At 42.1% G+C, this 14,114-nt stretch overlaps 1 protein-coding gene across 1 annotated transcript in view; it reads right to left on the bottom strand.

The window, feature by feature from the left end:
* Window positions 1-14,114, bottom strand: part of LOC310792006 (contactin-associated protein-like 2) — a gene marked incomplete at its 5' end in the record, with an annotated part of 132,637 nt that overhangs the window by 107,584 nt on the left and 10,939 nt on the right. Inside the window, one exon of the mRNA XM_083653688.1 lies at window positions 1,987-2,097. Within this exon, the coding sequence (XP_083509814.1) occupies window positions 1,987-2,097 (111 nt within the window). The remainder of the gene's footprint in view (window positions 1-1,986; window positions 2,098-14,114) is intronic.

The following is a 14,114-nucleotide window of genomic DNA, read 5'->3' as shown; positions in this document are numbered from 1 at the left end:
AGGGCTGTTCACCCCTCAAACTCGACCCTTAATTTAACACACTGAGAATCGGGACAGCACTAGCACTTCGCGGGAGTGCACATTTTTGAGACTGAGGGTTAAGATTGAGGGTTAAGATAGGAATTGGGATTGGGCCCAAGACTGCAGTTTTATTGTTGAAAGAGATGTCATAACACATGCATGCTTTCTTTAGGAGTAAAACTTGATAACTCCGTGACCCTAGAATGTCCGTCGGGACTCGTTTTTCTCCACTCAGATCAAGATAGAGCTCCGCCCACGGGACTCATGGATCAGCAAGTTAGCTTCCCATACATTCTACAACTGGTATGGAGTTCATACAACTTTATGTCCAATAATCTGAACTATCCCTTTAACTGGACATCCTATCCATGCACAGACTCATTGGTATTTATACATATATTAGATATTAGATATTAGATATAAACCTATAATTTCTGGTAAGATACAACAACAGCAAAGATCTGGAAATAGCCTGAATAACCAAATTAACCAATTGGCCATTGTTTCTCCAATGCTTGAATAAATGGGTGCCGGAAACATTGAAAATGTGGGTGGGACAATGTAGTGGGGGGTCTGGGGGGGGTCCTCCCCCAGAACATTCTTTGATGGAGTAGATGTCATGTCTTGTATTCTGGTGCCTTTTAACACAGTGGTTCTCCACTCAGATCAAGCTAGAGCTCTGCCCACAGGACTCATGGATTGGCAAGTCAGCTCCCCATACACTCTACAACTGGTATGGAGTTCACACAACTTTATGTCCAATAATCCAAACTATCCGTTTAACTCTAGTTACTATAAGGTACAATGATAAGTGAGAGGCCTACACACCCAGTATCAAACCTTATGGCACCATGACAAACTGTGTGCAAGGTTTGAAAGTCTTTGATCAGCCAAGGGTTGGACTTGTAATTTTCCCAACACACAAATGATCTTCATTTAGTTTTTTATCGTGTCAACCTGTACGGTACATGGGAGTGCAGTGATACATTTCGACGTGATGTACATTGCAGATAATTCCAAATGGTATAGAATGGAATAGAAAAGAAAAAGCACTTGAAAATAACTTAACAAATAAACAAACAAATGAAATGGATAAGAAGGGAGTCCCAGGACATACGAGTTTGTCAGCTTAATATAGTTCCAGAAATCAACCCAGGGTGCTGGTAGTGCCTCTTTCCTCCTTGCACTAGTATCTTATTGTGCATTAACTCGTCTCGCGGCCATAGTGGTTCCCACCATAATTACAGAGAAGTTTGCATTTGATATTCCTTGTATTTGTGTTCTTTCTGCTAATAGACACAGCCTTGGCGAGCTACTCTGAGCCAATTACCCAAACATTCCAAGACTTTTCCCCAAAACAACTGGATATTTCAGCATTCCCAAATACAATACAATAGTGTGCCAACCTCCCTCTGACACTTCCAGCACATGTTGTTTTCTAATATGCCCATTCTGTACAGTCTTAATGGTGTCAAATAGAAACCTTGTATTGGGTGAATTTCCCTTTAGCCTTATATCTTTCTCATTATTATACAGTATTTCAAAACATTCCTCCTTTGTCCATACATTCCAAATCATTTTCCCATAGTGTTTTTAAGTTCAGACAGTCATTACTAAACAGTTGGGTGGTTATTCTATACAACACAGGCTCGATGACATTCCCCAGGTAGTTTAAATTGATCCAGAACATAATTATCCTCACTATATGGAATCTTAGATGCAATACAATCCATAATTTCCTCAGTCTTAACTTTAACTGTAGCTTGAAGAGGGCACAAGGTTTTCATACCTACATAATTATCTGATCACACATACTTGATAGCTGCTAACACACACACACACACACACACACACATACCTCCTTCCCGGTTGAGTTTGGCGGAGTCAGCTCCATAGCCTGCAGCATAGAGCGATCACACACACACACACACACACACACACACACACACACACACACACACGTACCTCCTCTCCGGTTGAGTTTGGCGTAACCAGCTCCATAGCCTGCAGCATAGAGCGATGAGCTGGTGAAGGAGCTATAGGGCAGGGGCGTGGCCAGACTTTCCTCACACTTCCCTATATGGGCAGAGACACAGAAAGGTGGTGCTTGTCATAAGAAATACATGGAGAGCCAAAGTCACGCCCTCTTCAGGGATCGGCATGGGACCTAAGGGATTTCATTCCTCATTCATTTTCCCATAGACATTTTGTAAAATGCTTATAAAAAAGAGTTTTACTTGGGCAAACCAGGTGACTCAGCTATATTCAGAATCAGGAGAGACCATAGAACATGTTAGCCTGACATAAAAAACCCAAAAAACAAATGTATTATGTAATGTATTTTATTTTAATTTAGTCCTTCTTTTTTTATATCGCATGGGGGTGGTTGGCTTCCACGTTCATGCATTAAAATCGTTGAACGCACACCTGGGAGTTGATTATCCCTTACTTAGGCTCTAGACTGGATGGAATATTCCTTTAGCAATCCCTGATGTCATACTCTGTGGTCGTCCCTCAGATAACAAACACCTCAGTAGCAGTAGCAGAGCAGTTAATGCATCAGATCCATCAATACAGGAGTTTAACAGTGTCCCATCTCACTCCAACTTCCCTCTCCCACCGCCATCAGCCGACCAGCGATTCCCAACCTGTGGGCCACAGCACAATTGCAAGTGGTCCACCAACTCATTATATTTTCACTTTATTTTTATTTTTTCTTTACATTCTGAGAATGCATTATTTGGCCTCCATATTTTTTATGGGGCCGGAGGTGGGCCGCGAAAAGTTTTGAGATTTTGTTGGAAAAGGTCTGATATAGACGGTTTCAGCTTGGCAAGATAAACATTGTAAATGGCCCCTACTTAACTTCCTGTTGCAGTGCAGTATGATGCTAATACAATAGCAGAGGGGAAATAAGCTAGGTTTCAAACTGTTAGAGAACATTAGCACAGAGGTCCCCAACCTTTTTTCAACCAAGGCATGCCTGAAGCTTTCCTCCTTCTCCAAGGCACCCCAACTCTTTGAAGATTAAAAAAATGCATCAGAGTTTAAACTAAAAACAGTACACAATGAATTGGTTTGAAAATGTGTGTTTAAAACTGCTAAGTGAGTTACTACAATTGCAATGAAGAGTTCAAATCCATTGAACAAATAATCATATTCATGTAAAACTGAAATAATAAGACTAAACCATGAAACTTCAACAACATTCTATTTAATCATTGATGACTACAATATTATGAATAGGTAGGTTCTTTTGTTTTGGCTGGAAATAATGCCTTTGTCAAAATGAAACAATGCATATAACAAACAAACATGAATGACATGGCATGTAAATTTGGCCAAATGTAGTATTGCCCCAATTAGTTTAACAGGATAATAAAAGTAATAAATGAACTTTCATGCATGGGCAAGAATGCATTAGTTCAGTCAAACTATCATTAAATTCAATTAAATTCAATTCAATTCAATTCAATTCAATTCAATTACAGCCCTCAAGGACTGCACAATATGTGAGGAGACTCAGAGGGAATTCTTCACACAAATAAAAGGCAAATGCCTATATTTGATCAATTGTAAATAAAAAGAATAAGCCAATTAAAAATTAAATGACATTTAATTGAAAATGGATTCATATAAAAGAACTATGATTTTTTTCTGCTGAAAATAATGCCTCTGTAAAAATGAAATTCTCATTTGAACCCTCATTCTGAGATTATTATTTCACATGTGAACCAAACAGGTAACTCACAACTTTAATAACTTACTGTAACAATAAATAATCATGACAGAATTATACATTTAAATTGGTGGAAATTGAGAGGAATACAAAACAAAAACATAATGTTGCCCCATAGCAACCCGTCCGACCATAGCAACGTCTGCTGTAGGACCACTTGACGCAAGTTGAAAAATAATAGTAATTATTAATATATATCTTTCCAATCTGAGCAATATCTATTTTATTTGTTTATGAACTCCATTGCACATTTAATAAACTAAAGTTTAGGCTTTATGAGGTAAAGTTGTGAAACAAGCACAATTTTTATCCCCGAAGTAGATCTGGGGGCACCCCCGGACACGTGCTAGGGTGCCACGGCACCCACTTTGGGAACCTATATGCTCTAGCACAGTGCTGACCAATTTGGGGCCCGCGCACCACCCTCTGCCGATCTGGGGAGAGCCGAAACTGGCTCCATGCTTCCTCCGAGACATGGGCAGTTAGCCAGTTTTCACCTGACAGGGGAAGCTTCACCGGTAGGACATAGCACGTGGGAGGTTCACGCTATTCCAACCAGTTCCCCTCCCTCTGAACATTTTCAAAGTACCTTTAGGATTTTTCAAGTTGTGAAGTCAAATTTCTCTCTTGATTACAAAGGTGGAAAATACAACTGTTTTTAACTGGGTGTTTTTACTGATTAAATGTTTAAGCTCCCCACAAATGCAGATGTTTTTTTTTATATATATAACCAATTGCAAATTATTACAATTACCAAACAGATAAAAAGTAGATTATTATATTGAAATGTTATTTTAGATTTAGAGTGTAAATTTTCTATAAAACACAATACATTTTAATGTAATTCCACAACGTTTATTTTTGGCCCTCGGCCCTCCACCCAGATTGAGGTACGTGTGTCGTTGCCTGGGAAACGCACATCCCATAATAGAACTGTTCGCATCGCATCCCATAATAGCATGATGATACTGCCATGATACTGGGATGCCATTGCGAACATAGATGCGAACAGGTTAGCTAAAAGTTTAGTGTCGCCAGCGAGGGCCCCCACCGTTGTGATCGGGGGACGTTTCGAAATCCCTCCAGGCCTGAAAATGTTTTTAGAGGGAAACACTGCTGATGAAGGTGCATCACAAACGGTCCGTTCTGCTGCAACTCTACTGTGCTGCTGGTATTAGCTGCTAACTTCAACTCTACTGTGCTGCTGGCATTAGCTGCTAACTTCAACAACTCTACTGTGCTGCTGGCATTAGCTGCTAACTTCAACTCTACTGTGCTGCTGGCATTAGCTGCTAACTTCAACTCTACTGTGCTGCTGGCATTAGCTGCTAACTTCAACAACTCTACTGTGCTGCTGGCATCTTCAACAACTCTACTGTGCTGCTGGCATTAGCTGCTAACTTCCAGGAACACTACTGTGCTGCTGGCATTAGCTGCTAACTTCCAGGAACTCTACTGTGCTGCTGGCATTAGCTACTAACTTCAACTCTACTGTGCTGCTGGCATTAGCTGCTAACTTCCAGGAACTATTGAGAGGCTCCATGATCTGCTATTGCTGTAAAAAGAAGAAGAGAGAATCACTTTACACCAACTTTCCATCAGTGTCTGTCACCAAAGGGTAAAGCTGTAGTTGATTGTAGCTCCATTTGAATGTTTAGAAAACTGTATGGAATTTAAGGTATTGCTTGTCTCACAGGTGGTTGAGAATACAGCATTATTTAGTTTTACTGGAGACCACTGTCAACTCCCTGATCACTACCTGATCACTCGCTGCTGTGGATGAAGTTAAGAGTTGGCTACAAAATGCTACAAACTCAAGAAGTATCCACAACATCAAAAACTAAAAAGCAGGTGAACCGAATTGTGCCAGATGCATTCTTAAACTCAGATATGTTGAAACTTATTGAGAGACTACAACAAGCGTTTAATAAAACACCAGAGGAGTTGGATAAATGAGTTTTGTACACGAATACAAGCAGACTTGATTGATAATGGGGATAAATGTAAATTTAGGAAATCAAAACAGATTAAATCTTATTGGAATAAGGAGTTGGATGATTTATGGCCGGGCATGCGTAGCGCTGAACAACCTTTTTTATGTAAAGATCATAGAGTGAGAAAGCAGCTTAACACGTTCACTGCCAATGACGTGTTGATACGTCAAAAAAAATCCAACGGTTGACTGCCAATGACGTGTTGATACGTTGATCTAACCCTTTTACATCTCTTATATAAATATTGAAGCCACCGAACGTGTACAACCCATTCCACCGACCCACTAAGTGGCGACAGTGCTCTCCAGACTAGAAAAAGCCGAGCCAAAACTGCAGGGGAACGCGCGATGAAACCATTCTCATACTGTAAAATGGATTGGCGAAAACGCTTTCGCTTTCGCGCTGATTGCTGGCGGTGGGGGATTGCAAATTTGCATAATAGATTATGGGTGCAACACACTTTGAAACACGCAGCATAAATAAGACCAGAATCGCAAAAGAAACCCCGTTTCTTGGGGTTTCTCAACCGAAAACCCCAAGAAACGAGCGAGCCCATCCTCGCCCAGCGGCCGCCACAGGAGCAGCAGCAGCAGCAGCAGCAGAAACGAGCTTGTGACACGCCCGCTGCAGCCAAGAAGAACACACACGGAGGGAGGAGTTTGAAGTAGAGGGGGGTTTCCTGCTGTTATGGAGGAAATTACTGTTCAAAACTATTGTTTAGATGTCTGACGTCTTACTGATGCCAAAAATGAATGGTTAAAGTGACTGTTCTATCGAATTTCACAAAAAGCTATTTATCTCAGCTTAAATTTTCAGACGCTGAAACCATGCTGTATTCAAGTGCTAATGCCTACATAACTACTAACTCTACAAACTAACTCTTTTAGACAGAGAAAGCACACATTCTATTAGTTCTTTTGAGATATTTTGTGTTCACAAAATCTTAGCAGAAAAGAATCCTCGGTCTTGAAAGATGAGCCAGAATCCTCAAAAAAAACCTCTGGCAGAAGCTACCTACAGTAAAAAAAAAATGGCTGGCAGTGAATGTGTTAAGATCATCATTTATAGGCATAAACAACATATATTTTTCTTTTTTCTTTTCTTTTTTATACATTTTAACATTTTACAGAACAACACAAGAAGAAAGTAAACAACTAGAACGACCGCAACGCGGACTTATGCCTCCGCATTAGTTCATTCTGGAGTCCAAATCGCCATTTGAGGCAAATTGGAAGAGATTCCGTCAAGGCGCTCCTGTGATGTTGCGTTACAGAGCTTGGAAATTGGGTGTGTGAGAGGTCACAGTGAGCTTGAACTTTGACCACCAAAATGTAATCAGTTCATCCTTGAGTCCAAGTCGATGTTTGAGACAAGTTTGATTAAATTCCGTCAAGGCATTCCTGAGATATCACGTTAACAAGCTTGAAAATGGCGTTTGAGAGGTCACAGTGACCTTGACCTTTGACTTTTGACCACCAAAATGTAATCAGTTCATCCTTGAGTCTAAGTAGATGTTTGAGGCAAATTTGATGAAATTCCGTCAAGGTATTCATGAGATATCGCATTAACAAGCTGGAAAATGGCGTTTGAGAGGTCACAGTGACCTTGACCTTTGACCTTTGACCACCAAAATCTAATCAGTTCATCCTTGAGTCCAAGTCGATGTTTGAGACAAGTTTGATTAAATTCCGTCAAGGCAGTCCTGAGATATCGCGTTAACAAGCTTGAAAATGGCGTTCGAGAGGTCACAGTGACCTTGACCTTTGACCTTTGACCACCAAAATCTAATCAGTTCATCCTTGAGTCCAAGTCGATGTTTGAGACAAGTTTGATTAAATTCCGTCAAGGCATTCCTGAGATATCGCGTTAACAAGCTTGAAAATGGCGTTCGAGAGGTCACAGTGACCTTGACCTTTGACCTTTGACCACCAAAATCTAATCAGTTCATCCTTGAGTCCAAGTCGATGTTTGAGACAAGTTTGATTAAATTCCGTCAAGGCATTCCTGAGATATCGCGTTAACAAGCTTGAAAATGGCGTTCGAGAGGTCACAGTGACCTTGACCTTTGACCTTTGACCACCAAAATCTAATCAGATCATCCTTGAGTCTAAGTCGATGTTTGAGGCAAATTTGATGAAATTCCGTCCAGGCGTTCCTCAGATATCGCGTTAACGAACCTCGTACGGACGGACAACCCGGATCCATAATGCCTCCGGCCTGGCTATCGCCGGCGGAGGCATAAAAACAGGCTCAAACACAGAGAAAAAAAGTATATTTCCGCCCGACATCGGTCACATTGATAACGTTTGGCTTGCGGCTACAGCTAGCTAATGGGTTTATCAGCCAATGGTGACGTTCGTTGACGTCAGGGGAGTCTCAAAATTCACCACACAGATTTCTCTCACAAATGTAGAAAGAGGTTCACAAATGAGAAGCAGTTTAAATGCACATTCAGCAATTTGCATGATCTGTGAATTTATATTATTTAAGTGTGCCTCAAAATAATATTTGTGAAGCAGAGCGTGTGCATTTCCGAATTTATATTACAAGTTTGCATAAAAATTATATTTGTGAACCAGAGCGTGTGCATTTGCGAAACAGATTGTGTGCATTAGTGAGTCCGAAATACAACTGCGAAACAAAGCATGTGCATTCGTGAAAAACCCTGCGAGAGTTCATTCATAATGAGACTGTTCTAAGCCCATACTTTCTTACCAGCAGACTCGGCAAATAGGGCATTGGGAGGTGTTATAGGTAAAAACTAAAATGCTGAGAGATGAGCTTTTCAACATGATGTAGCCTATGTCCTGTCCCGATTATGTGTCAGGAATATGGGGCTATAAAATGTTTCAGAAAAATGAACGTGTCCATAATCGGGCAATTAGATTTTTTTGATCATTTTCATTAATTTTCCAATTCCCACAGAATATTTTCTTCTATGACTACATGAAGACTGAATATCCCAAAAGAAAGAAGAGAGCCTCTACTTTCATAGGGGGGAAAAAGTTAGATTCTACCTTCTCCCGTTCTTTATTTATCGACACCTGAATGTAGGTCGTTTTCACCAAAAACACCAGTGTGTGACCAGAAAGCGGAGGAAAAGGCATTTTTGTAAATGAAGTCATCCTCACGGCTCCTGACCCGAATAAATGCCTTTGATGGCGGAAACTGGCTGATGTTACACTCAACTATGATCCCCATAATGATTTGGTTTCCCCTTCCGGTCAAACTCGGCCGTGGGCACAGCTTTTACCGTAACACTGGTGTGAGAAAGAGATTCACCCCGCTATTGAGAGAGGCGAGCCCGGGTCGCGCGTTCGTCTTGCACGGGGAGGCGACTGGTTGTCTGTGACTGTGTACAGTATGTCAGGAGCAATCTACCGGCTGAAATTTACACGGTGTGAAGAGTTTAGGAACTAATTCCTGGGAACATGTGATTTGTGGACATGTTGTCAGAGTTGAAAAGAAAATCCTTCACATTTGAGTGACAGGCTGCCCCAGTTTGGTTGGCTGCCTTGCTGTATTTCCGTCTTCAATTGCTCCATTTAGATTTTGGTCCCTCCTCTCGTCTTGTCGTTCGCGATGTCCTGACACCAGGTATCCCAGCATGCTTTGCAAGGTGGTGAGCGACAGACGGCAGCGAGGGAAGGAGGGGCCATTTCGAAATCGACCAATTGAAGAGGGAAATACAGCAAGGCAGCCAACCACACTGTAGAAGCGGGGCAGGGCTCACTGGACGATAACGAATATATCACCCACATCACTTGGTGGTGTGTAGGACCCGTCAGGGTGGGAAGCTGGATTGGGGGTATGTGTCCTGGTTGCTGCACTAGCGCCTCCTCTGGTCGGTTGGGGCGCCTGGTCGGGGTGGAAGGGAACTCGGGTGAAAAGAAGCGGCTGGCATGTATCGGAGGGAGCATGGTGCTAGTCTCCCCTCTCCCCAGATCAGCAGAGGGTGGAGCAGCGACCGGGGCAGCCAATAGTGCAGCATGGGGATAAATTGGCCAAGTATAATTGGGGAGAAAATGTGGAAAAATCAGGAAAAAAAATATATATATATATATATAAATGTGAAAAATATATTAAAGACGGCAGGAAATTACATCTCAGGGTCTGTGTTGACGTATCCGAGTGAAAACAAGCATTGCTTTGACTGGAACAGGGTCTAGAGGCGGGACATGGTGTGTGGATGATATTTTGATTTGACGGTTCTGGGGACTGGAGTTGACATTGGCCAATCCTGGCGCTTGTATTCTGTGAATCCCAGTCGGTGAAATCGATGGATCCCACCGGACTTGGGGGCAGAACGAGCTGTATTTTACCAGACAAATCTGAAACCTACCGGTCATGTTCCAATAACAGTCCATGTACAAACACAATATAATGTAAATACAGCGCTATGGAGTGCATAGTCACTGCTGGCTCACTGCGCGAGCCCACAGGGCAGAGGACCAGGTGTCTGCCTCCGGACAGACTGCAGTTTCCAAGCCGAGGCAGAGAGTGCTGCCTGTCGGCTTGACATGTCCAAGGGGCCGGGGGAAGAGCCAGTTACGTTAACGTTATTCCTGGAATGTAAGTTTAATAAGCCAGTTACATGTCTTTGCATTCTAGATTAAATGAAGACATTACCGTTTATTTTATTTTGTATGTTACATACTTATTAGCCAAGTATGTATTAGAAAAGTCTCCCCAGGTTACAGATACTAGGCAGCCATCTTGCCTGCTCAGAATGTTCTCCTCGAAATGATTGATTGGCAGCTGTCATGTCGTGATATGATTGGTTGAAATGGGGTAGAAATTTGATAGTACTGAATGACATCAGCATATTGTAATTTTGAATTAAATCCTGAAAAATCGACTTTTGATGTGAAAATTAGATTTTTGTGATTTTTTTGGCATGCATTATTAAATAGGTGCACTGAATATAGAGGTGCTCTGATCGATGGACACGCGATCTGAATCTGCCGATTTTGACCTCAAATATGCGCTCGGCAGTTTGCAGATATGTTGCTCTATTGTTGCCGATCTATGTAGCCGATCATGCTGCACGTGAGAACCATGAGACAACGTTTTCATGATAGAAAATGTCTATCGTTTCACTATCGTTTATAATTTAGTTGCAAATCACAGCTTTGCTTTCGTCAGTGTTTTTTTTACTCACCTCCATGCCGCACCTAGTCTCTCCCCAGACTCAAATATTACGTTGAATCGTTGTGCTCCGCATACTACATAAGTGAGTCTGTGCCAGTTAAAGGACGGCTTTCCCGTCGGGAATATGAATATATATTAAATCTCACGCCCCTAAGGTTTTCGAATCCGTTGAAATTTTTGAAATTGGTTGTTCACTGCCTGACCTATCAACCATCTCTCACATTATTTCCATGACGCTCTGACGCAAAACGCGTCGGGGCGACAAGTCCAGCCTTGCGGAAGTCGAGCACCTATGAACTACAGTGTTGTGGGCCTGTGCCTCTAGAGGTCCTCCATGCCCCTTCAGAGGTCTTGAAGAAAAACAAAAGGCAGCCATCTTTTTCCACCGCCTAGCCTACGGTAGCTAATATTAGCTTCCTATAGCTCCTTGCAAAGAGACCATATCTTTGCAATCTGGCGGCATTGGAAAGCTCGTCAAATTTTACATCTAGTAGTAGGTGCTTTGAAGTAACGAAATCAACGCTGAGCAATGTACCCGTTTTTACACATTTTTACATGAAATAGTTACAACATCAGATGCGCGTAACTCCTTGGAAAATGCCTTAAAATGCATGAATTTTTTTTTATGAAGACATCTCCTGACATATATACTTAGGTTTAAATTTGGTGCAATTTGGAGGCAATTTTATTTTTTATTTTTTATTGTTCTACTAAATGTTTTTATGTCGAAGCCTACTTCTTCTTCTTCTTTGACTTTTATGGCAGTTGGCAAGTATATATGTGCATTACCACCACCTACTGGAGTTTGATATCAGCCAAATGCCTGAGGGGTGGGCGTGGAAACGAAGGCCTCGCGAGCCCAGTGCATTGTGGGAAATGTAGGATTTCGTGTCCCCGCACCCGCACCTCCCCTCCACCACCCCCCCCCCCCCCCACACACACACACAGAGTGGATTTCGGTTGATATCTCTGGCTGTGAAAAACCAATTTCAAAAATTTCAACGGATTCGAAAACCTTAGGGGCGTGAGATTTAATATATATTCATATTCCCCACGGGAAAGCCGTCCTTTAACAGCCACTGCTGGTTTTGAAGGCGGGTTGAAATTGAATGAGTGACAGGTCGTAGCACCGATGAGAGAGCAAATGGGCTGCGCCTCCCGTGTTGTCTGATCGCAAAGTCGTTACTGATTGGAGAGGACTGAATCCATCACTGGCATATGACTGGCCAAGTGAACAGTTCCCTCCCATAACCAGCCCTCTGAGGGAAAGTGTCCCAGACCCAGAGAGAGTGCAGAGCATGTAGTAACGTGCAGTAACGGCCAAATTCCACTGAGTCCGTGTTCGGTCCGTCTGCGCTGCGGTACGGCTTCGGAGCCGATACGTTTCCACTCTAATCATTGTGTCAACTCCCACCTACTCCGCTGCGTTGCGTGTCTACTCCGTCCCAGCTCCGACGATCCGGAGCTCTTGAAAAAGATACGCAAGGCTTCTATTTTTCACGGATGTCGGAGCAAAGCTGCAGCAAGTTGGGCAGAGCCAGGCATGGAGTCAACAGGGCAGAGGTGTTTACAGCATTCAATATCAAGCCAGAGGACAAACATGTATGAGGAAAAGTTCATCATTGAAGTGGAAAACCACAAAATAATATATGACACAACACATCCTTTTTACAAGGACAACACTAAGCAAGTCCACCCCTCCTCTGCTTCTCCAGTTGGGAACAATGATCTTCTGCCTGTTTGTTGTTGTATTTATCCCACATACAAATTATCTTGCGCGAATGCGCGCAATTTCACCGCGAGAACTTGTCGGTCTCGTCACTCCAGCTGTCTGGCGGAGCGGAGCCGTGACGTGCTCTGTACGTGAGTGTTGGCGGAGCACAGAGCACGGAGCAAAACCAGAGCACACCCGCAACGCAACGCAAATGCAACCAGTGGAATCCCGGCATAATGTAGTGTATATCAGCATAAGAACTCTCATGGGTCTGGCATCGAGACTATGCCGCACCAGACTCTGTCAACACGCCCCCTTGCGTCTTTGAGTCACACAAATCAGCCGGTGAGTAGAGCAGGTATAAGTTATCTCCAGTCCTACCGCCTCCCGAGGCATTTGCGCTGTGTTAAGTCCGCGTTTGATCCATATTTGCGTGTGTGCTCGTAACGTTAAACCGGGCAAAACATCTCCTCTCAACCTCTCGTCATCACAAGGAAATCCATTGAGGAGCTGACAGACTTGACAACAGCTGTTCTAATCTTGTAATCAACTAGCCAACTAATTAACAACTAGCCAACTAATTAACTAACCTGAACTGACAACAGCTGTCACCAGCCGTGCGTTGGCAAAGCTTTGGTTAATAGCTTTGGTTAGCTTTAGCAGCTTTAGCCTATAAATCTATAAAATAGTTTCCTTTGGTCTTAAGTTATTTTTCTTGTGTAACAGGGAAATCCCGGAATGGAGTAGCCTATTTTTGTTGAGTGAACTGAACTGCATTGAACTGGTAACATGGAAATCCCGAAGTGGAAAATGTTTGTTCCTTTAAACTGAACTGATTCCAATTATCTCACCAAAACAAATCATGTTGGCAGTTTCCTTTAGTCTACACAATATAAAATATTGATGTAGGGAAAAAAAGAAAATGTGCTGCACTTTCAATTTGATGCATGAAATGTAGGCCTATATGTCAAATGGAAACTGTTCTATAATAGACTGCTATAGCTGCTTAAAAGAAATCTGTGATCGGTCGGGCAGATATTTCTCATAGGCGATCGGTGGCAAAAAAAACATGATCGGCGCACCCCTAACTGAATACCCAGGGATGTGATCTAAAATAGGAAAAAAAAACATTTTTCATTTCAGCTCGACTTAAAATATAATTTGCCCAAAAGTCAGAGATCACTCCTTCCATAGCTAAGATGTGCTATATTACCACTTCATATTGAAATTGGAAGATATGAGAATTTATGAACACTGTGAGTTGAATGAAGTGGAGAATAAAATTCATTTTATATTATATTGACTTTATATCATGATTTAAGACAAGCCTTATATTATTCAATAAACATTATGTTCCTGACTTAGATTTGATAGGCATGGAGAATGGAGCTCTAATGGAGTATGTTTTTGGCAATGTGTTTGCTTTCTCTGAATATATCTCTAAAGCTTGGGCCAGGAGGAGACAAATAATGTGATAGATAACATTATATTATTA

This window comes from Poromitra crassiceps (genome assembly GCF_964638095.1).
Source record: "Poromitra crassiceps genome assembly, chromosome: 17".
NCBI classification, from domain to species: Eukaryota; Metazoa; Chordata; class Actinopteri; order Beryciformes; family Melamphaidae; genus Poromitra; species Poromitra crassiceps.
Note: the sequence above shows the minus strand (reverse complement) of the source record. Positions and strands in the feature narration are given on the sequence as shown.